Source organism: Hyperolius riggenbachi, chromosome 11, assembly GCF_040937935.1.
Source record: "Hyperolius riggenbachi isolate aHypRig1 chromosome 11, aHypRig1.pri, whole genome shotgun sequence".
Lineage (NCBI taxonomy): Eukaryota > Metazoa > Chordata > Amphibia > Anura > Hyperoliidae > Hyperolius > Hyperolius riggenbachi.
The window spans coordinates 248224919-248247354 of NC_090656.1; the positions used below are offsets into that span (position 1 = coordinate 248224919).

The 22436-nt window shown below is 48.8% G+C and overlaps 1 protein-coding gene across 1 annotated transcript in view; it reads right to left on the reverse strand.

Moving 5' to 3' along the window:
- Window positions 1-22436, reverse strand: part of APIP (APAF1 interacting protein) — a 64358-nt gene that overhangs the window by 8259 nt on the left and 33663 nt on the right. The window contains exon 5 of the mRNA XM_068261580.1: window positions 16208-16343. Within this exon, the coding sequence (XP_068117681.1) occupies window positions 16208-16343 (136 nt within the window). The remainder of the gene's footprint in view (window positions 1-16207; window positions 16344-22436) is intronic.

Here is a 22436-nt window from a genome sequence, read left to right on the forward strand (position 1 = left end):
ACAGTGTCAGAGGCACAAGAAGGGGATGGGGAGCAGCTTGTTACTGATTACCCCCAAGCGCTCTATACATAGCAATCCCTGCCAATGGCAACTACAGTGTGAGAGGAGCAAGAAGGGGAGGGGGAGCAGCTTGTTACTGATTACCCCTAAGCACTCTATACATAGCAATCCCTGCCAATGGCAACTACAGTGTCAGAGGTGCAAGAAGGGGATGGGGAACAGCTTGTTACTGATTACCCCCCAAGCACTCTATACATAGCAATCCCTGCCAATGGCAACTACAGTGTCAGAGGTGCAAGAAGGGGGTGGGGAGCAGCTTGTTACTGATTACCCCCAAGCACTCTATACATAGCAATCCCTGCCAATGGCAACTACAGTGTCAGAGGAGCAAGAAGGGGATGGGGAACAGTTTGTTACTGATTACCCCCAAGCACACTATACATAGCAATCCCTGCCAATGGCAACTACAGTGTCAGAGGTGCAAGAAGGGGATGGGGAGCAGCTTGTTACTGATTACCCCCAATCACTCTATACATAGCAATCCCTGCCAATGGCAACTACAGTGTCAGAGGTGCAAGAAGGGGATGGGGAGCAGCTTGTTACTGATTACCCCCAAGCACTCTATACATAGCAATCCCTGCCAATGGCAACTACAGTGTCAGAGGTGCAGGAAGGGGATGGGGAGCAGCTTGTTACTGATTACCCCCAAGCACTCTATACATAGCAATCCCTGCCAATGGCAACTACAGTGTCAGAGGTGCAAGAAGGGGATGGGGAACAGCTTGTTACTGATTACCCCCAAGCACTCTATACATAGCAATCCCTGCCAATGGCAACTACAGTGTCAGAGGTGCAAGAGGGGATGGGGAGCAGCTTGTTACTGATTACCCCCCAAGCACTCTATACATAGCAATCCCTGCCAATGGCAACTACAGTGTCAGAGGTGCAAGAAGGGGATGGGAAACAGCTTGTTACTGATTACCCCCAAGCACTCTATACATAGCAATCCCTGCCAATGGCAACTACAGTGTCAGAGGTGCAAGAAGGGGATGGGGAGCAGCTTGTTACTGATTACACCCAAGCACTCTATACATAGCAATCCCTGCCAATGGCAGCTACAGTGTCAGAGGTGCAAGAAGGGTATGGGGAACAGCTTGTTACTGATTACCCCAAGCACTCTATACATAGCAATCCCTGCCAATGGCAACTACAGTGTCAGAGGTGCAAGAGGGGATGGGGAACAGTTTGTTACTGATTACCCCCAAGCACTCTATACATAGCAATCCCTGCCAATGGCAACTACAGTGTCAGAGGTGCAAGAAGGGGATGGGGAACAGCTTGTTACTGATTACCCCAAGCACTCTATACATAGCAATCCCTGCCAATGGCAACTACAGTGTCAGAGGTGCAAGAGGGGATGGGGAACAGTTTGTTACTGATTACCCCCAAGCACTCTATACATAGCAATCCCTGCCAATGGCAACTACAGTGTCAGAGGTGCAAGAGGGGATGGGGAACAGTTTGTTACTGATTACCCCCAAGCACTCTATACATAGCAATCCCTGCCAATGGCAACTACAGTGTCAGAGGTGCAAGAAGGGGATGGGGAACAGCTTGTTACTGATTACCCCCAAGCAATCTATACATAGCAATCCCTGCCAATGGCAACTACAGTGTCAGAGGTGCAAGAAGGGGATGGGGAGCAGCGTGTTACTGATTACCCCCAAGCACTCTATACATAGCAATCCCTGCCAATGGCAACTACAGTGTCAGAGGTGCAAGAAGGGGATGGGGAGCAGCGTGTTACTGATTACCCCTAAGCACTCTATACATAGCAATCCCTGCCAATGGCAACTACAGTGTCAGAGGTGCAAGAAGGGAATGGGGAACAGCTTGTTACTGATTACCCCCAAGCACTCTATACATAGCAATCCCTGCCAATGGCAACTACAGTGTCAGAGGTACAAGAAGGGGATGGGGAACAGCTTGTTAATGATTACCCCCAAGCACTCTATACATAGCAATCCCTGCCAATGGCAACTACAGTGTCAGAGGTGCAAGAAGGGGATGGGGAACAGTTTGTTACTGATTACCCCCAAGCACACTATACATAGCAATCCCTGCCAATGGCAACTACAGTGTCAGAGGTGCAAGAAGGGGATGGGGAACAGCTTGTTACTGATTACCCCCAAGCCCTCTATACATAGTAATCCCTGCCAATGGCAACTACAGTGTCAGAGGTGCAAGAAGGGGATGGGGAGCAGCTTGTTACTGATTACCCCCAAGCACTCTATACACAGCAATCCCTGCCAATGGCAACTACAGTGTCAGAGGAGCAAGAAGGGTATGGGGAGCAGCTTGTTACTGATTACCCCCAAGCAATCTATACATAGCAATCCCTGCCAATGGCAACCACAGTGTCAGAGGTGCAAGGAGGGGATGGGGAACAGCTTGTTACTGATTACCCCCAAGCACTCTATACATAGCAATCCCTGCCAATGGCAACTACAGTGTCAGAGGTGCAAGAAGGGGATGGGGAGCAGCTTGTTACTGATTACCCCCAATCACTCTATACATAGCAATCCCTGCCAATGGCAACTACAGTGTCAGAGGTGCAAGAAGGGGATGGGGAGCAGCTTGTTACTGATTACCCCCAAGCACTCTATACATAGCAATCCCTGCCAATGGCAACTACAGTGTCAGAGGTGCAGGAAGGGGATGGGGAGCAGCTTGTTACTGATTACCCCCAAGCACTCTATACATAGCAATCCCTGCAAATGGCAACTACAGTGTCAGAGGTGCAAGAGGGGATGGGGAACAGTTTGTTACTGATTACCCCCAAGCACTCTATACATAGCAATCCCTGCCAATGGCAACTACAGTGTCAGAGGTGCAAGAAGGGGATGGGGAACAGCTTGTTACTGATTACCCCCAAGCACTCTATACATAGCAATCCCTGCCAATGGCAACTACAGTGTCAGAGGTGCAAGAAGGGGATGGGGAGCAGCTTGTTACTGATTACCCCCAAGCACTCTATACATAGCAATCCCTGCCAATGGCAACTACAGTGTCAGAGGTGTAAGAAGGGAATGGGGAGCAGCTTGTTACTGATTACCCCCAAGCACTCTATACATAGCAATCCCTGCCAATGGCAACTACAGTGTCAGAGGTGCAAGAAGGGGATGGGGAGCAGCTTGTTACTGATTACCCCCCAAGCACTCTATACATAGCAATCCCTGCCAATGGCAACTACAGTGTCAGAGGAGCAAGAAGGGGATGGGGAGCAGCTTGTTACTGATTACCCCCAAGCACTCTATACATAGCAATCCCTGCCAATGGCAACTACAGTGTCAGAGGTGCAAGAAGGGGATGGGGAGCAGCTTGTTACTGATTACCCCCCAAGCACTCTATACATAGCAATCCCTGCCAATGGCAACTACAGTGTCAGAGGAGCAAGAAGGGGATGGGGAGCAGCTTGTTACTGATTACCCCCAAGCACTCTATACATAGCAATCCCTGCCAATGGCAACTACAGTGTCAGAGGTGCAAGAAGGGGATGGGGAGCAGCTTGTTACTGATTACCCCCAAGCACTCTATACATAGCAATCCCTGCCAATGGCAACTACAGTGTCAGAGGTGTAAGAAGGGGATGGGGAGCAGCTTGTTACTGATTACCCCCAAGCACTCTATACATAGCAATCCCTGCCAATGGCAACTACAGTGTCAGAGGCACAAGAAGGGGATGGGGAGCAGCTTGTTACTGATTACCCCCAAGCACTCTATACATAGCAATCCCTGCCAATGGCAACTACAGTGTCAGAGGAGCAAGAAGGGGATGGGGAGCAGCTTGTTACTGATTACCCCCAAGCACTCTATACATAGCAATCCCTGCCAATGGCAACTACAGTGTCAGAGGTGCAAGAAGGGGATGGGGAGCAGCTTGTTACTGATTACCCCCCAAGCACTCTATACATAGCAATCCCTGCCAATGGCAACTACAGTGTCAGAGGAGCAAGAAGGGGATGGGGAGCAGCTTGTTACTGATTACCCCCAAGCACTCTATACACAGCAATCCCTGCCAATGGCAACTACAGTGTCAGAGGAGCAAGAAGGGTATGGGGAGCAGCTTGTTACTGATTACCCCCAAGCAATCTATACATAGCAATCCCTGCCAATGGCAACCACAGTGTCAGAGGTGCAAGGAGGGGATGGGGAACAGCTTGTTACTGATTACCCCCAAGCACTCTATACATAGCAATCCCTGCCAATGGCAACTACAGTGTCAGAGGTGCAAGAAGGGGATGGGGAGCAGCTTGTTACTGATTACCCCCAATCACTCTATACATAGCAATCCCTGCCAATGGCAACTACAGTGTCAGAGGTGCAAGAAGGGGATGGGGAGCAGCTTGTTACTGATTACCCCCAAGCACTCTATACATAGCAATCCCTGCCAATGGCAACTACAGTGTCAGAGGTGCAGGAAGGGGATGGGGAGCAGCTTGTTACTGATTACCCCCAAGCACTCTATACATAGCAATCCCTGCAAATGGCAACTACAGTGTCAGAGGTGCAAGAGGGGATGGGGAACAGTTTGTTACTGATTACCCCCAAGCACTCTATACATAGCAATCCCTGCCAATGGCAACTACAGTGTCAGAGGTGCAAGAAGGGGATGGGGAACAGCTTGTTACTGATTACCCCCAAGCACTCTATACATAGCAATCCCTGCCAATGGCAACTACAGTGTCAGAGGTGCAAGAAGGGGATGGGGAGCAGCTTGTTACTGATTACCCCCAAGCACTCTATACATAGCAATCCCTGCCAATGGCAACTACAGTGTCAGAGGTGTAAGAAGGGAATGGGGAGCAGCTTGTTACTGATTACCCCCAAGCACTCTATACATAGCAATCCCTGCCAATGGCAACTACAGTGTCAGAGGTGCAAGAAGGGGATGGGGAGCAGCTTGTTACTGATTACCCCCCAAGCACTCTATACATAGCAATCCCTGCCAATGGCAACTACAGTGTCAGAGGAGCAAGAAGGGGATGGGGAGCAGCTTGTTACTGATTACCCCCAAGCACTCTATACATAGCAATCCCTGCCAATGGCAACTACAGTGTCAGAGGTGCAAGAAGGGGATGGGGAGCAGCTTGTTACTGATTACCCCCCAAGCACTCTATACATAGCAATCCCTGCCAATGGCAACTACAGTGTCAGAGGAGCAAGAAGGGGATGGGGAGCAGCTTGTTACTGATTACCCCCAAGCACTCTATACATAGCAATCCCTGCCAATGGCAACTACAGTGTCAGAGGTGCAAGAAGGGGATGGGGAGCAGCTTGTTACTGATTACCCCCAAGCACTCTATACATAGCAATCCCTGCCAATGGCAACTACAGTGTCAGAGGTGTAAGAAGGGGATGGGGAGCAGCTTGTTACTGATTACCCCCAAGCACTCTATACATAGCAATCCCTGCCAATGGCAACTACAGTGTCAGAGGCACAAGAAGGGGATGGGGAGCAGCTTGTTACTGATTACCCCCAAGCACTCTATACATAGCAATCCCTGCCAATGGCAACTACAGTGTCAGAGGTGCAAGAAGGGGATGGGGAACAGCTTGTTACTGATTACCCCCCAAGCACTCTATACATAGCAATCCCTGCCAATGGCAACTACAGTGTCAGAGGTGCAAGAAGGGGAGGGGAGGAGCTTGTTACTGATTACCCCCCAAGCACTCTATACATAGCAATCCCTGCCAATGGCAACTACAGTGTCAGAGGTGCAAGAAGGGGATGGGGAACAGCTTGTTACTGATTACCCCCCAAGCACTCTATACATAGCAATCCCTGCCAATGGCAACTACAGTGTCAGAGGTGCAAGAAGGGGATGGGGAGCAGCTTGTTACTGATTACCCCCAAGCACTCTATACATAGCAATCCCTGCCAATGGCAGCTACAGTGTCAGAGGTACAAGAAGGGGATGGGGAACAGCTTGTTACTGATTACCCCCAAGCGCTCTATACATAGCAATCCCTGCCAATGGCAACTACAGTGTGAGAGGAGCAAGAAGGGGAGGGGGAGCAGCTTGTTACTGATTACCCCTAAGCACTCTATACATAGCAATCCCTGCCAATGGCAACTACAGTGTCAGAGGTGCAAGAAGGGGATGGGGAACAGCTTGTTACTGATTACCCCCCAAGCACTCTATACATAGCAATCCCTGCCAATGGCAACTACAGTATCAGAGGTGCAAGAAGGGGGTGGGGAGCAGCTTGTTACTGATTACCCCCAAGCACTCTATACATAGCAATCCCTGCCAATGGCAACTACAGTGTCAGAGGAGCAAGAAGGGGATGGGGAACAGTTTGTTACTGATTACCCCCAAGCACACTATACATAGCAATCCCTGCCAATGGCAACTACAGTGTCAGAGGTGCAAGAAGGGGATGGGGAACAGCTTGTTACTGATTACCCCCAATCACTCTATACATAGCAATCCCTGCCAATGGCAACTACAGTGTCAGAGGTGCAAGAAGGGGATGGGGAGCAGCTTGTTACTGATTACCCCCAAGCACTCTATACATAGCAATCCCTGCCAATGGCAACTACAGTGTCAGAGGTGCAGGAAGGGGATGGGGAGCAGCTTGTTACTGATTACCCCCAAGCACTCTATACATAGCAATCCCTGCCAATGGCAACTACAGTGTCAGAGGTGCAAGAAGGGGATGGGGAACAGCTTGTTACTGATTACCCCCAAGCACTCTATACATAGCAATCCCTGCCAATGGCAACTACAGTGTCAGAGGTGCAAGAGGGGATGGGGAGCAGCTTGTTACTGATTACCCCCCAAGCACTCTATACATAGCAATCCCTGCCAATGGCAACTACAGTGTCAGAGGTGCAAGAAGGGGATGGGAAACAGCTTGTTACTGATTACCCCCAAGCACTCTATACATAGCAATCCCTGCCAATGGCAACTACAGTGTCAGAGGTGCAAGAAGGGGATGGGGAGCAGCTTGTTACTGATTACACCCAAGCACTCTATACATAGCAATCCCTGCCAATGGCAGCTACAGTGTCAGAGGTGCAAGAAGGGGATGGGGAACAGCTTGTTACTGATTACCCCAAGCACTCTATACATAGCAATCCCTGCCAATGGCAACTACAGTGTCAGAGGTGCAAGAGGGGATGGGGAACAGTTTGTTACTGATTACCCCCAAGCACTCTATACATAGCAATCCCTGCCAATGGCAACTACAGTGTCAGAGGTGCAAGAAGGGGATGGGGAACAGCTTGTTACTGATTACCCCAAGCACTCTATACATAGCAATCCCTGCCAATGGCAACTACAGTGTCAGAGGTGCAAGAGGGGATGGGGAACAGTTTGTTACTGATTACCCCCAAGCACTCTATACATAGCAATCCCTGCCAATGGCAACTACAGTGTCAGAGGTGCAAGAGGGGATGGGGAACAGTTTGTTACTGATTACCCCCAAGCACTCTATACATAGCAATCCCTGCCAATGGCAACTACAGTGTCAGAGGTGCAAGAAGGGGATGGGGAACAGCTTGTTACTGATTACCCCAAGCACTCTATACATAGCAATCCCTGCCAATGGCAACTACAGTGTCAGAGGTGCAAGAAGGGGATGGGGAACAGCTTGTTACTGATTACCCCCAAGCACTCTATACATAGCAATCCCTACCAATGGCAGCTACAGTGTCAGAGGCACAAGAAGGGGATGGGGAGCAGCTTGTTACTGATTACCCCCAAGCACTCTATACATAGCAATCCCTGCCAATGGCAACTACAGTGTCAGAGGTACAAGAAGGGGATGGGGAACAGCTTGTTACTGATTACCCCCAAGCACTCTATACATAGCAATCCCTGCCAATGGCAACTACAGTGTCAGAGGTGCAAGAAGGGGATGGGGAACAGCTTGTTACTGATTACCCCCAAGCACTCTATACATAGCAATCCCTGCCAATGGCAACTACAGTGTCAGAGGCACAAGAAGGGGATGGGGAGCAGCTTGTTACTGATTACCCCCAAGCACTCTATACATAGCAATCCCTGCCAATGGCAACTACAGTGTCAGAGGTACAAGAAGGGGATGGGGAACAGCTTGTTACTGATTACCCCCAAGCACTCTATACATAGCAATCCCTGCCAATGGCAACTACAGTGTCAGAGGCACAAGAAGGGGATGGGGAGCAGCTTGTTACTGATTACCCCCAAGCACTCTATACATAGCAATCCCTGCCAATGGCAACTACAGTGTCAGAGGTGCAAGAAGGGGATGGGGAACAGCTTGTTACTGATTACCCCAAGCACTCTATACATAGCAATCCCTGCCAATGGCAACTACAGTGTCAGAGGTACAAGAAGGTGCTGGGGAACAGCTTGTTACTGATTACCCCCAAGCACTCTATACATAGCAATCCCTGCCAATGGCAACTACAGTGTCAGAGGTGCAAAAAGGGGATGGGGAGCAGCTTGTTACTGATTACTCCCAAGCACTCTATACATAGCAATCCCTGCCAATGGCAGCTACAGTGTCAGAGGTGCAAGAAGGGGATGGGGAGCAGCTTGTTACTGATTACCCCCAAGCACTCTATACATAGCAATCCCTGCCAATGGCAACTACAGTGTCAGAGGAGCAAGAAGGGGATGGGGAGCAGCTTGTTACTGATTACCCCCAAGCACTCTATACATAGCAATCCCTGCCAATGGTAACTACAGTGTCAGAGGTGCAAGAAGGGGAGGGGGAGCAGCTTGTTACTGATTACCCCTAAGCACTCTATACATAGCAATCCCTGCCAATGGCAACTACAGTGTCAGAGGTACAAGAAGGTGCTGGGGAACAGCTTGTTACTGATTACCCCCAAGCACTCTATACATAGCAATCCCTGCCAATGGCAACTACAGTGTCAGAGGTGCAAAAAGGGGATGGGGAGCAGCTTGTTACTGATTACTCCCAAGCACTCTATACATAGCAATCCCTGCCAATGGCAGCTACAGTGTCAGAGGTGCAAGAAGGGGATGGGGAGCAGCTTGTTACTGATTACCCCCAAGCACTCTATACATAGCAATCCCTGCCAATGGCAACTACAGTGTCAGAGGAGCAAGAAGGGGGTGGGGAGCAGCTTGTTACTGATTACCCCCCCAAGCACTCTATACATAGCAATCCCTGCCAATGGCAACTACAGTGTCAGAGGTGCAAGAAGGGGATGGGGAGCAGCTTGTTACTGATTACCCCCAAGCACTCTATACATAGCAATCCCTGCCAATGGCAACTACAGTGTCAGAGGTGCAAGAAGGGGATGGGGAACAGCTTGTTACTGATTACCCCCAAGCACTCTATACATAGCAATCCCTGCCAATGGCAACTACAGTGTCAGAGGTGCAAGAGGGGGATGGGGAACAGCTTGTTACTGATTACCCCCAAGCACTCTATACATAGCAATCCCTGCCAATGGCAACTACAGTGTCAGAGGTGCAAGAAGGGGATGGGGAACAGCTTGTTACTGATTACCCCCAAGCACTCTATACATAGCAATCCCTGCCAATGGCAACTACAGTGTGAGAGGAGCAAGAAGGGGATGGGGAGCAGCTTGTTACTGATTACCGCCAAGCACTCTATACATAGCAATCCCTGCCAATGGCAACTACAGTGTCAGAGGAGCAAGAAGGGGATGGGGAGCAGCTTGTTACTGATTACCCCCCAAGCACTCTATACATAGCAATCCCTGCCAATGGCAACTACAGTGTCAGAGGTGCAAGAAGGGGATGGGGAACAGCTTGTTACTGATTACCCGCCAAGCACTCTATACATAGCAATCCCTGCCAATGGCAACTACAGTGTCAGAGGTGCAAGAAGGGGATGGGGAACAGCTTGTTACTGATTACCCCCCAAGCACTCTATACATAGCAATCCCTGCCAATGGCAACTACAGTGTCAGAGGTGCAAGAAGGGGATGGGGAGCAGCTTGTTACTGATTACCCCCAAGCACTCTATACATAGCAATCCCTGCCAATGGCAACTACAGTGTCAGAGGTGCAAGAAGGGGATGGGGAGCAGCTTGTTACTGATTACCCCCAAGCACCCTATACATAGCAATCCCTGCCAATGGCAACTACAGTGTCAGAGGAGCAAGAAGGGGATGGGGAACAGCTTGTTAATGATTACCCCCAAGCACTCTATACATAGCAATCCCTGCCAATGGCAACTACAGTGTCAGAGGTGCAAGAAGGGGATGGGGAGCAGCTTGTTACTGATTACCCCCAAGCACTCTATACATAGCAATCCCTGCCAATGGCAACTACAGTGTCAGAGGAGCAAGAAGGGGAGGGGAGCAGCTTGTTACTGATTACCCCCAAGCACTCTATACATAGCAATCCCTGCCAATGGCAACTACAGTGTCAGAGGTGCAAGAAGGGGGTGGGGAGCAGCTTGTTACTGATTACCCCCAAGCACTCTATACATAGCAATCCCTGCCAATGGCAACTACAGTGTCAGAGGAGCAAGAAGGGGATGGGGAACAGTTTGTTACTGATTACCCCCAAGCACACTATACATAGCAATCCCTGCCAATGGCAACTACAGTGTCAGAGGTGCAAGAAGGGGATGGGGAACAGCTTGTTACTGATTACCCCCAATCACTCTATACATAGCAATCCCTGCCAATGGCAACTACAGTGTCAGAGGTGCAAGAAGGGGATGGGGAGCAGCTTGTTACTGATTACCCCCAAGCACTCTATACATAGCAATCCCTGCCAATGGCAACTACAGTGTCAGAGGTGCAGGAAGGGGATGGGGAGCAGCTTGTTACTGATTACCCCCAAGCACTCTATACATAGCAATCCCTGCCAATGGCAACTACAGTGTCAGAGGTGCAAGAAGGGGATGGGGAACAGCTTGTTACTGATTACCCCCAAGCACTCTATACATAGCAATCCCTGCCAATGGCAACTACAGTGTCAGAGGTGCAAGAGGGGATGGGGAGCAGCTTGTTACTGATTACCCCCCAAGCACTCTATACATAGCAATCCCTGCCAATGGCAACTACAGTGTCAGAGGTGCAAGAAGGGGATGGGAAACAGCTTGTTACTGATTACCCCCAAGCACTCTATACATAGCAATGCCTGCCAATGGCAACTACAGTGTCAGAGGTGCAAGAAGGGGATGGGGAGCAGCTTGTTACTGATTACACCCAAGCACTCTATACATAGCAATCCCTGCCAATGGCAGCTACAGTGTCAGAGGTGCAAGAAGGGGATGGGGAACAGCTTGTTACTGATTACCCCAAGCACTCTATACATAGCAATCCCTGCCAATGGCAACTACAGTGTCAGAGGTGCAAGAGGGGATGGGGAACAGTTTGTTACTGATTACCCCCAAGCACTCTATACATAGCAATCCCTGCCAATGGCAACTACAGTGTCAGAGGTGCAAGAAGGGGATGGGGAACAGCTTGTTACTGATTACCCCAAGCACTCTATACATAGCAATCCCTGCCAATGGCAACTACAGTGTCAGAGGTGCAAGAGGGGATGGGGAACAGTTTGTTACTGATTACCCCCAAGCACTCTATACATAGCAATCCCTGCCAATGGCAACTACAGTGTCAGAGGTGCAAGAGGGGATGGGGAACAGTTTGTTACTGATTACCCCCAAGCACTCTATACATAGCAATCCCTGCCAATGGCAACTACAGTGTCAGAGGTGCAAGAAGGGGATGGGGAACAGCTTGTTACTGATTACCCCAAGCACTCTATACATAGCAATCCCTGCCAATGGCAACTACAGTGTCAGAGGCACAAGAAGGGGATGGGGAGCAGCTTGTTACTGATTACCCCCAAGCACTCTATACATAGCAATCCCTGCCAATGGTAACTACAGTGTCAGAGGTGCAAGAAGGGGAGGGGGAGCAGCTTGTTACTGATTACCCCCAATCACTCTATACATAGCAATCCCTGCCAATGGCAACTACAGTGTCAGAGGTGCAAGAAGGGGATGGGGAGCAGCTTGTTACTGATTACTCCCAAGCACTCTATACATAGCAATCCCTGCCAATGGCAACTACAGTGTCAGAGGTGCAAGAAGGGGATGGGGAGCAGCTTGTTACTGATTACCCCCAAGCACTCTATACATAGCAATCCCTGCCAATGGCAACTACAGTGTCAGAGGTGCAAGAAGGGGATGGGGAGCAGCTTGTTACTGATTACCCCCAAGCACTCTATACATAGCAATCCCTGCCAATGGCAACTACAGTGTCAGAGGAGCAAGAAGGGGGTGGGGAGCAGCTTGTTACTGATTACCCCCCCAAGCACTCTATACATAGCAATCCCTGCCAATGGCAACTACAGTGTCAGAGGTGCAAGAAGGGGATGGGGAGCAGCTTGTTACTGATTACCCCCAAGCACTCTATACATAGCAATCCCTGCCAATGGCAACTACAGTGTCAGAGGTGCAAGAAGGGGATGGGGAACAGCTTGTTACTGATTACCCCCAAGCACTCTATACATAGCAATCCCTGCCAATGGCAACTACAGTGTCAGAGGTGCAAGAAGGGGATGGGGAACAGCTTGTTACTGATTACCCCCAAGCACTCTATACATAGCAATCCCTGCCAATGGCAACTACAGTGTGAGAGGAGCAAGAAGGGGATGGGGAGCAGCTTGTTACTGATTACCGCCAAGCACTCTATACATAGCAATCCCTGCCAATGGCAACTACAGTGTCAGAGGAGCAAGAAGGGGATGGGGAGCAGCTTGTTACTGATTACCCCCCAAGCACTCTATACATAGCAATCCCTGCCAATGGCAACTACAGTGTCAGAGGTGCAAGAAGGGGATGGGGAACAGCTTGTTACTGATTACCCGCCAAGCACTCTATACATAGCAATCCCTGCCAATGGCAACTACAGTGTCAGAGGTGCAAGAAGGGGATGGGGAGCAGCTTGTTACTGATTACCCCCAAGCACTCTATACATAGCAATCCCTGCCAATGGCAACTACAGTGTCAGAGGTGCAAGAAGGGGATGGGGAGCAGCTTGTTACTGATTACCCCCAAGCACTCTATACATAGCAATCCCTGCCAATGGCAACTACAGTGTCAGAGGAGCAAGAAGGGGATGGGGAACAGCTTGTTACTGATTACCCCCAAGCACTCTATACATAGCAATCCCTGCCAATGGCAACTACAGTGTCAGAGGTGCAAGAAGGGGATGGGGAACAGCTTGTTACTGATTACCCCCCAAGCACTCTATACATAGCAATCCCTGCCAATGGCAACTACAGTGTCAGAGGTGCAAGAAGGGGATGGGGAGCAGCTTGTTACTGATTACCCCCAAGCACTCTATACATAGCAATCCCTGCCAATGGCAACTACAGTGTCAGAGGTGCAAGAAGGGGATGGGGAGCAGCTTGTTACTGATTACCCCCAAGCACCCTATACATAGCAATCCCTGCCAATGGCAACTACAGTGTCAGAGGAGCAAGAAGGGGATGGGGAACAGCTTGTTAATGATTACCCCCAAGCACTCTATACATAGCAATCCCTGCCAATGGCAACTACAGTGTCAGAGGTGCAAGAAGGGGATGGGGAGCAGCTTGTTACTGATTACCCCCAAGCACTCTATACATAGCAATCCCTGCCAATGGCAACTACAGTGTCAGAGGAGCAAGAAGGGGAGGGGAGCAGCTTGTTACTGATTACCCCCAAGCACTCTATACATAGCAATCCCTGCCAATGGCAACTACAGTGTCAGAGGTGCAAGAAGGGGATGGGGAGCAGCTTGTTACTGATTACCCCCAAGCACTCTATACATAGCAATCCCTGCCAATGGCAACTACAGTGTCAGAGGAGCAAGAAGGGGAGGGGAGCAGCTTGTTACTGATTACCCCCAAGCACTCTATACATAGCAATCCCTGCCAATGGCAACTACAGTGTCAGAGGTGCAAGAAGGGGATGGGGAGCAGCTTGTTACTGATTACCCCCAAGCACTCTATACATAGCAATCCCTGCCAATGGCAACTACAGTGTCAGAGGAGCAAGAAGGGGATGGGGAACAGCTTGTTACTGATTACCCCCAAGCACTCTATACATAGCAATCCCTGCCAATGGCAACTACAGTGTCAGAGGTGCAAGAAGGGGATGGGGAACAGCTTGTTACTGATTACCCCCCAAGCACTCTATACATAGCAATCCCTGCCAATGGCAACTACAGTGTCAGAGGTGCAAGAAGGGGATGGGGAGCAGCTTGTTACTGATTACCCCCAAGCACTCTATACATAGCAATCCCTGCCAATGGCAACTACAGTGTCAGAGGTGCAAGAAGGGGATGGGGAGCAGCTTGTTACTGATTACCCCCAAGCACCCTATACATAGCAATCCCTGCCAATGGCAACTACAGTGTCAGAGGAGCAAGAAGGGGATGGGGAACAGCTTGTTAATGATTACCCCCAAGCACTCTATACATAGCAATCCCTGCCAATGGCAACTACAGTGTCAGAGGAGCAAGAAGGGGATGGGGAGCAGCTTGTTACTGATTACCCCCAAGCACTCTATACATAGCAATCCCTGCCAATGGCAACTACAGTGTCAGAGGTGCAAGAAGGGGATGGGGAGCAGCTTGTTACTGATTACCCCCAAGCACTCTATACATAGCAATCCCTGCCAATGGCAACTACAGTGTCAGAGGAGCAAGAAGGGGATGGGGAGCAGCTTGTTACTGATTACCCCCAAGCACTCTATACATAGCAATCCCTGCCAATGGCAACTACAGTGTCAGAGGAGCAAGAAGGGGATGGGGAGCAGCTTGTTACTGATTACCCCCAAGCACTCTATACATAGCAATCCCTGCCAATGGCAGCTACAGTGTCAGAGGAGCAAGAAGGGGATGGGGAGCAGCTCGTTACTGATTACCCCCAAGCACTCTATACATAGCAATCCCTGCCAATGGCAACTACAGTGTCAGAGGAGCAAGAAGGGGAGGGGAGCAGCTTGTTACTGATTACCCCCAAGCACTCTATACATAGCAATCCCTGCCAATGGCAACTACAGTGTCAGAGGTGCAAGGAGGTGCAAGAAGGGGATGGGGAGCAGCGTGTTACTGATTACCACTATTCAAAGTATCTATAGAAGTGATTATTATGAGCACAGGACCAATAGAGAGCTAATACTGTAGTTGAGGGAGGGCCCTTTCGGGCCCCTCTGGCCCAAGGGCCCCGATGCGGTCGCTACCGCTGCAACCCCTATTGCTACGCCCCTGGACCGGACAAAAAAACCCAAAACAAAACAGAAAAATAACACCTATATTTCCAAATAATATATTGTCGCCATACATACATACATGTGATAAGGAAAATAATTTAAACGGTTTAATAATCGGGACAACTGGGCAAATAAAATGTGTTGGTTTTATCCACAGGAGAACGTTTAATTTTAAAACTATAATGGCCGAAAACTGAGAAATTATTTTTTTTCCATTATTTTCTTATTTTTCCCGTTAAAACACATTTAGAAAAATATCTTAGCAAAATGTACTAACCACAGAAAACCTGATTGGTGGCGAAAAAAACGAAATATAGATCATTTTGTTGTGATAAGTAGTAAGAAAGTTATTAGGGAATAAAAGGGAGGAGCGCTGACAGGTGAAAATTGCTCTGGTCCGTTAGGATAAAAACCACTTGGGGGTGAACTAGTGAAATAAACAATTGTATCTATCGATATTCCACAGTTTTATATTTAAATCTACTTTTTAAGCTTTTACTGTTTTATTGTTTTTGCTCAATGACACATTCATTGAAGTATGCCAGAGCTAAAATCTATGAACTATTGACCCTTTTTATCTCTTTCCTGTTCCTAGGAGCCATTTTCTCCTAGGAAAGTGTTTTATAGTTGTATTTCCTTATCAGTGAGGGTTATGCTGTTGTCTGACCCAGTCCTGACTCAGACAGAAACTGCCACTTACATACCTGATATTTAACTCTTTCAGGCAGAGAAAGAAAAAAAGGAACACAGCCTAGTTATTTGTGTGCTAGGCACTGTACATCCCCATGTCTATCTCATTATGTCACATAGGTTGTCCTTTAACAGATTTCAGAAAACTTCCATGAGAAAGCGTACTATTTCTGCTCTCCCCTCAATAGTCTACCATTATTATTATTATCATTATTATGTAGTGCCATGAAGAGGGCGTCACCTGTGGTAGTCCCCGGAGCTGCCTCTCTTTATCCCTTTTATCATTTCCTGGTGCGTGATCCGGAACTCCTTCCCCGGAAACAGTAGAGTGGCCAGGACGGCGGACTTCGAGTGAGTGTGGATAACGGCCCCGGCGCCTGGGAATACAAAGGTGGTCAATCATTATCATTCATTGTATTTATAAAGCGGCAACATATTACGCAGCGCTCAGGGGCGTAACAATAGACCCTGTAAGGGATGCAGCCACAGGGGGGCCCAGAAGCCACAGGGGGCCCCGTGGGGGGAGAAGTTTATATGCCCTGTCCTGAGACACTGACAACTAAGGACACAGAGAGAGAAAAACTTTCTGCTTTCTGCAAAATTGTTCTAATGACTGCATCTGCTCAGCCACCGTTAAGGAATCATACAAAGTTTTGCAGACAAACATTTATAGACAGTCCCTATTCAGTGTGCAGAAAGCATGGGGGAGGGGGGCCCCATCCAAAGTTTCGCAAGGGGGCCCAGTGATTTCTAGTTACACCCCTGGCAGCGCTGTACAATAGATAAATGGGGTAACATACAAGGTGGGACATACAAGGACCCCAAAACAACACAAGATCATGCAAATGTCTTTCATAATGGTAGTTCAGTGTCTTTGTTCTAGTGCACAAGAGGGTGACGGACAGTGAGGTCTTGTTCACATTAGGGGCGTTTTCGCTATTTTTTTCAGCGCCTCTTAACCACTTCAGGATCTTCCCCGGTGTTTACATATATACGGCGCTGCTGCGCAGCAGCGCCGTAGAGGAGATCGGCGATCCCCGGCCTCTGATTGGCCGGGGATCGCCGGCATCTGATAGGCTAAAGCCTATCCTATCCGGCGCAGGACGGCTTTCCACTCACAGGGGGAGGGAGAGGGAGGGAAGGGGAAGGAGGCCAGGAAGCGCTGCGGAGAGGGGCTTTGAAGAGCCCCCCCCGCAAAGCGCAAGCAGCCGGCGGCGATCAGACCCCCCCCAGCAGGACATCCCCCTAGTGGGGAAAAAAGGGGGAAAGTCTGATCGGCCTGGCTGCTATCTGATCTGTGCTGCGGGCTGGAGAGCCTACGCAGCACTAATCGGCAAAAAACCACGTGGTACAGAAGTGGTTAAAATCGCTTGTGCAAGGTTTCCTTGTGGGTCTGTTCATATCAGCGCGTTTCATCTGCTTTCCGCTCAGCAAAGCGCTGCCTGCACCATTTTCGGAGCAATTTCGCTACAATGGAAGGTATAGGAAAAGCGCAAAACGCTCACAAAATTGCTTTGTGCAGCGATTGCGTTCATGCTTTCATGAATAAATACTTTGCGTTTATTCATTTCCGGGTGAAAGTTCACTTTATGACTGACGTCAGGAAGTGAAAAAAGACAGAATCACTCTGTAAAAGCGCTTAGTAGCATGCAGGTCAGTGCCGGGAGAGGGAAAAAAAAATCACTCACAAAATCGAAAATCGATGGCGTCAGCGATATCGATTTTACATGTGAACAAAGCTTTAAGCCCCATCTACACAATACGATTCTTTGTGCGATTCAATTACGATTCTATTTACGATCCGATTAAATCCGACATGTCCAATCAGGATTCGATTCGATTTGCCATTGTTTTGCAATGTCAATTCGAATTGAATCGAATCCTGATCGGATATGTCGGATTTAAAGGGAACCAGAGACGAAGCACCCTCATGTATTTTACCATATATATCAGTGGGAACATTAGAGAAAACACCTACCATGCTCTCTGCTTCATCCTTCACTGCTCGGCCTGCTTGTTATCAGCCCTGATAAAATCCCTAACTGAGCATTCAGTCTGGCACTGCTATAATGACTCAGCTATAATGATTCCTGAGCAGAGCCAGCAGGGGGCAGGCTTTCGACTTGAAAAGACACCAGAGAAGACAGACTCAGCTATAATGATTCCTGAGCAAAGCCAGGCTGAATGCTCAGTCTGGGATTTTATCATGGCTGATTAGAAGCAGACTGAGCAGTGAAGGATGAAACAGAGAGCAGGGTAGGTGTTTTCTCTAATGTTCCCACTGATATATATGGTAAAATACATGAGGGTGCTTTGTCTCTGGTTCCCTTTAATCGGATCGTAAATAGAACGTAATCGAATCGCACAAAGAATCGTATCATGTAGATGGGGCTTAAGATTGCATAATCGAGCTGAAAACACTAGGAAGGAGGGCTTACAATCTAATGCTGGGAATACACGATGAGTTTTTTTTTTTGGCAGATTTACTTTCCGATGGATTTTTCCATCCTTCTTCGATTCCCATGAGAGAATCGATCAGAAAAAAAAAATATAGAAATCAGATCGGACCTGTCGGGAATGATCGAATGAGCCATCTATCTGCCAAAAAGACTCACGGTGTATCCCCAGCATAAAGGGTGGGAGCGGAGACAGTAGGTGCGTCTGTTGAGAGGGTGCCCAGCAGAACGTATTATGGTCCTGATGCAGGAGGGTAGGCGAGCATGAAAAGGTGAGTCTTGAGGGCCCCTTTGGAAGTATTAAAGTGACACTGAAGAGAAAAAAAAAATATGATATAATGAATTGTATGTGTAGTACGTATAAGGAATAGAACATTAGCAGCAAAGAAAAAAGAGTCTCCAATTTTTATTTTCAGTTATATAGCTTTAAAAAAAAAAATTATATTATATTATATATATATATATATATATATATATATATATATATATATACACACACACACACACACACACACACACACACACCATTCCTTCATTCTCTAATATTTGCAGTTTATGAACTACACTCTGCATTTTAAACTATGAAACAGAGCAGAGGTAATGACCCTTTGAACTTCCCTGCAGTAATATCTTATCTGAAGTTGTCTTTCATTGTATCTTTGATGTATAATGCTGGGAATACACGATGCGTTTTTGTGGTCGATTTGCTGTTCGTTTTTCCCCTCAATTTCCCACTTATCTTTTCTTATCAATTTCCATTCACTTCTATCAGAAATTGAGGGGTAAAACGAAAGTGAGATCGGACATGTCGGAAATTATCTGTCGGACCATCTATCTGCCTCAAAAACGCATTGTGTATTCCCAGCATAAGTGCTTCAGAAAATAGCACCGCCCTCTGACTTAATTAGTCAGAGAGTTCAGAGAAGCTCTTTAGCATAGATAACAAGTGAAGTTTCTTAACTCTTCCTGTGCTGGAAACAATATGAGACTCATATCTTTGCTACTTCTGTTCTATTTCTTAGCTGTACTACACATACAATTCATGATATCATACGTTTATTTTCACTTCAGATTCCCTTTAACCACTTGAGGACCCACCCTTTACCCCCCCTTAAGGACCAGCGCTGTGTTTAGTGATCTGTGCTGGGTGGGCTCTGCAGCCCCCAGCACAGATCAGGTAGCAGGCAGAGAGATCAGATTGCCCCCCTTTTTTCCCCACTAGGGGGATGATGTGCTGGGGGGGGGTCCGATCTCTCCTGCCTGCGTGTGGCTGGCGGGGGGGGGCACCTCAAAGCCCCCCTCCGCGGCGAAATTCCCTCCTCCCTCTCCTACCTGCTCCCCCCTCGGAGATCGGGGCTGCACAGGACGCTATCCGTCCTGTGCAGCCAGTGACAGGACGTCCCCTGTCACATGGCGGCGATCCCCGGCTGCTGATTGGCCGGGGATCGCCGATCTGACTTACGGCGCTGCTGCGCAGCAGCGCCGTACAATGTAAACAAAGCGGATTATTTCTGCTTGTATTTACATTTAGCCTGCGAGCCGCCATCGGCGGCCCGCAGGCTATTCACGGAGCCCCCCGCCGTGAATTAACAGGAAGCAGCCGCTCGCGCGAGCGGCTGCTTCCTGATTAATCAGCCTGCAGCTGGTGACGCAGTACTGCGTCGCTGGTCCTGCAGCTGCCACTTTGCCGACGCGCGTTATGAGTGCGCGGTCGGCAAGTGGTTAAAGGTGGGGGGCGAGTCTGATGGCTGGTGGGAGTGAGTTCCAGAAAGAGGAAACAGCCCTAGGAAAGTCCTGCAATCATGCATGGGAGTGAAATATGGTCGTTGGAGGCTCAGAGGGGGTCAAGTTGATCCTGAAGCGGATGGGGAGACGGTGGAGGGCTTTACAGAGGGGAGTTGTAGAGGCACAGCGATGAGAAAAGAAGATTAGTCTGGATGCTGCATTCATTATTGACTAAAGGGGGGGGGGGTGTTTGAGGAGAGGCCTAATAAAAGTATATTGCAATAGTCCAGGTGGGAGATGATGAGGGCATGGATGAGGGGTTTGGGGGAGTCAGGGGACCGGTAGGAGCGGATCCTGGAGATGTTGTGGAGGTGGAAGTTGCAGGATCAGGTCAAGGTACAGAATCCCTGCTTGTATGCACATTTAGGCCTGGAACCCACTGAAATCAGCAAACGCAAAACGCAACCGCTAGCGTTTTGTCTGAGCGGTTTGCAAGTGGATTCATGCACGTTTTTGGTCGTGTTTTGCAACATTGTATTTTTTTGCCCAGCGGATGCGTAGCGTTTTGCGTTTTTATCTTGATTGGTCCTGTGAATTATTTTTAATTTTGTTACTTTAACTGAATTTTGTTACAGTGTGCTGAACCGCAAAACGCTAGCAAAACCGCTCAGTTTAGGTTTTGCTGAGCGTTTCCGCTAGCGTTTTAATACTTTACATTGAAGCGCTAACGCTCCCAAAATGCTGCATGTCCTGCGTTTGCGTTTCTGAGAAACGCAAACGCTCCTGTGGAAGTTGCCCCATCCATTAACATTAGCCCAGCGTTTTGGCAAACTGCTAGCGTATCGCAGTGCTGCCAAAACGCTGCCAAAAGCGCTCCTGTGGGTTCCAGCCCTTAGGGCTTGTTCACAACTAGGGCATCTTGCGGTATTTTTTAGCGCCACCGACTTTGGAAAACGCCCTAAAATACCTTGTGCAATAAATCCTTATGACATAGCTCATTGTAAGCGACTCGCTTCCAGAACGAAAAAACAAAACAAAACAAATCTCACTGTGGCCATCTTGTGACCAAATTCCCAGCATTAAGCTTGGCACACACATCCAATTGTGATTGGCCAATGTTACCAACCCCCATGTAGTATGATTTTTGAATACTATGAACATATTGTGTAGGTAATACTCATATACTACATGGATAAAACATCAAAACGCACTAAGACACACACAGAGATCCCCCCCCCCCCCCCCAGTTGTCTTTGGATCTCTCCAACTAGCCATACACTAATACAGTATATGGAAGGGGTAAAATCGGCCAATCAAAACTGTGTGAGTCAGGCTTTAGTTATCAATCTGATTAAAGCGCACCTGAACTCAGAATTTCCTATGTGCTCTAAAAGATAAGCAACATCATAATACCCTTTACAGAAAAACATTTCTTTGTTACAGCTGATACAAATCCTGCAATAAATCTGCAGTGTGTCTACTTCCTGCTTTAATGAAAGCAGATATACCAGCTACTCTGCTGAGGCAGCCAGCTGACACAGCTAAAGAGATCAAATTACAGTTGGGATTAGTCGCAGACGAGGAGGAATTAGGCTAAGGCCCGGTTCACATTAGCGTTCGCTGTCCGGAGTCGCCTGATCGGATCCGGACCGTATACTGTACAAACGGAACGTACGTTCCGCATAGCAATGTAAAGTCTATGCGGACGTTCACACGTGTCCGTTCCGTACAGAACGGCGCCGGATCGGATCCGGACTCCGGACACTTTTCCAACATGCGCTATTTTTCGGGTCCGGTCATCCGGCCCACGCACCCGGGCCGTATCCTGACCCGAACATGCGGCCATGCTGTGCAATGAGAAACGGATGTTTCTCATCACACTGGCAATAGGACCGGATGCTTCCAGCACCGGTCCTATGCCACTTGGGGGGCCCGGACTACACGCCGGTATCCCCCATGCTTGCGGTGCCTTTCTGGCACTGCGATGTATCTAGTTCCGGCTACTTTATTGTAGCCGGGAACTGATACATTCCGGATCGGCAACTTGTGGCCACCGCAGAGACCCGTACAGTCTCTTTGCAGCCCCCGGTCCCCCGGACACTTGCGGACTCGAACCGCAAGTGTGAACGGGGCCTTAATTATATACACACAGGGTGCATTTCTCTATGGTTTTCCTTCAGTCCAGTGCAAGAGTTCAGCTCCACTTTAGACTAACGTTGCTTTGCTTGGAAATGGGCCAGTCAGATGGAGTTTCTGATTTTGATTGTCCCGATTCCAAGCTGCATACAA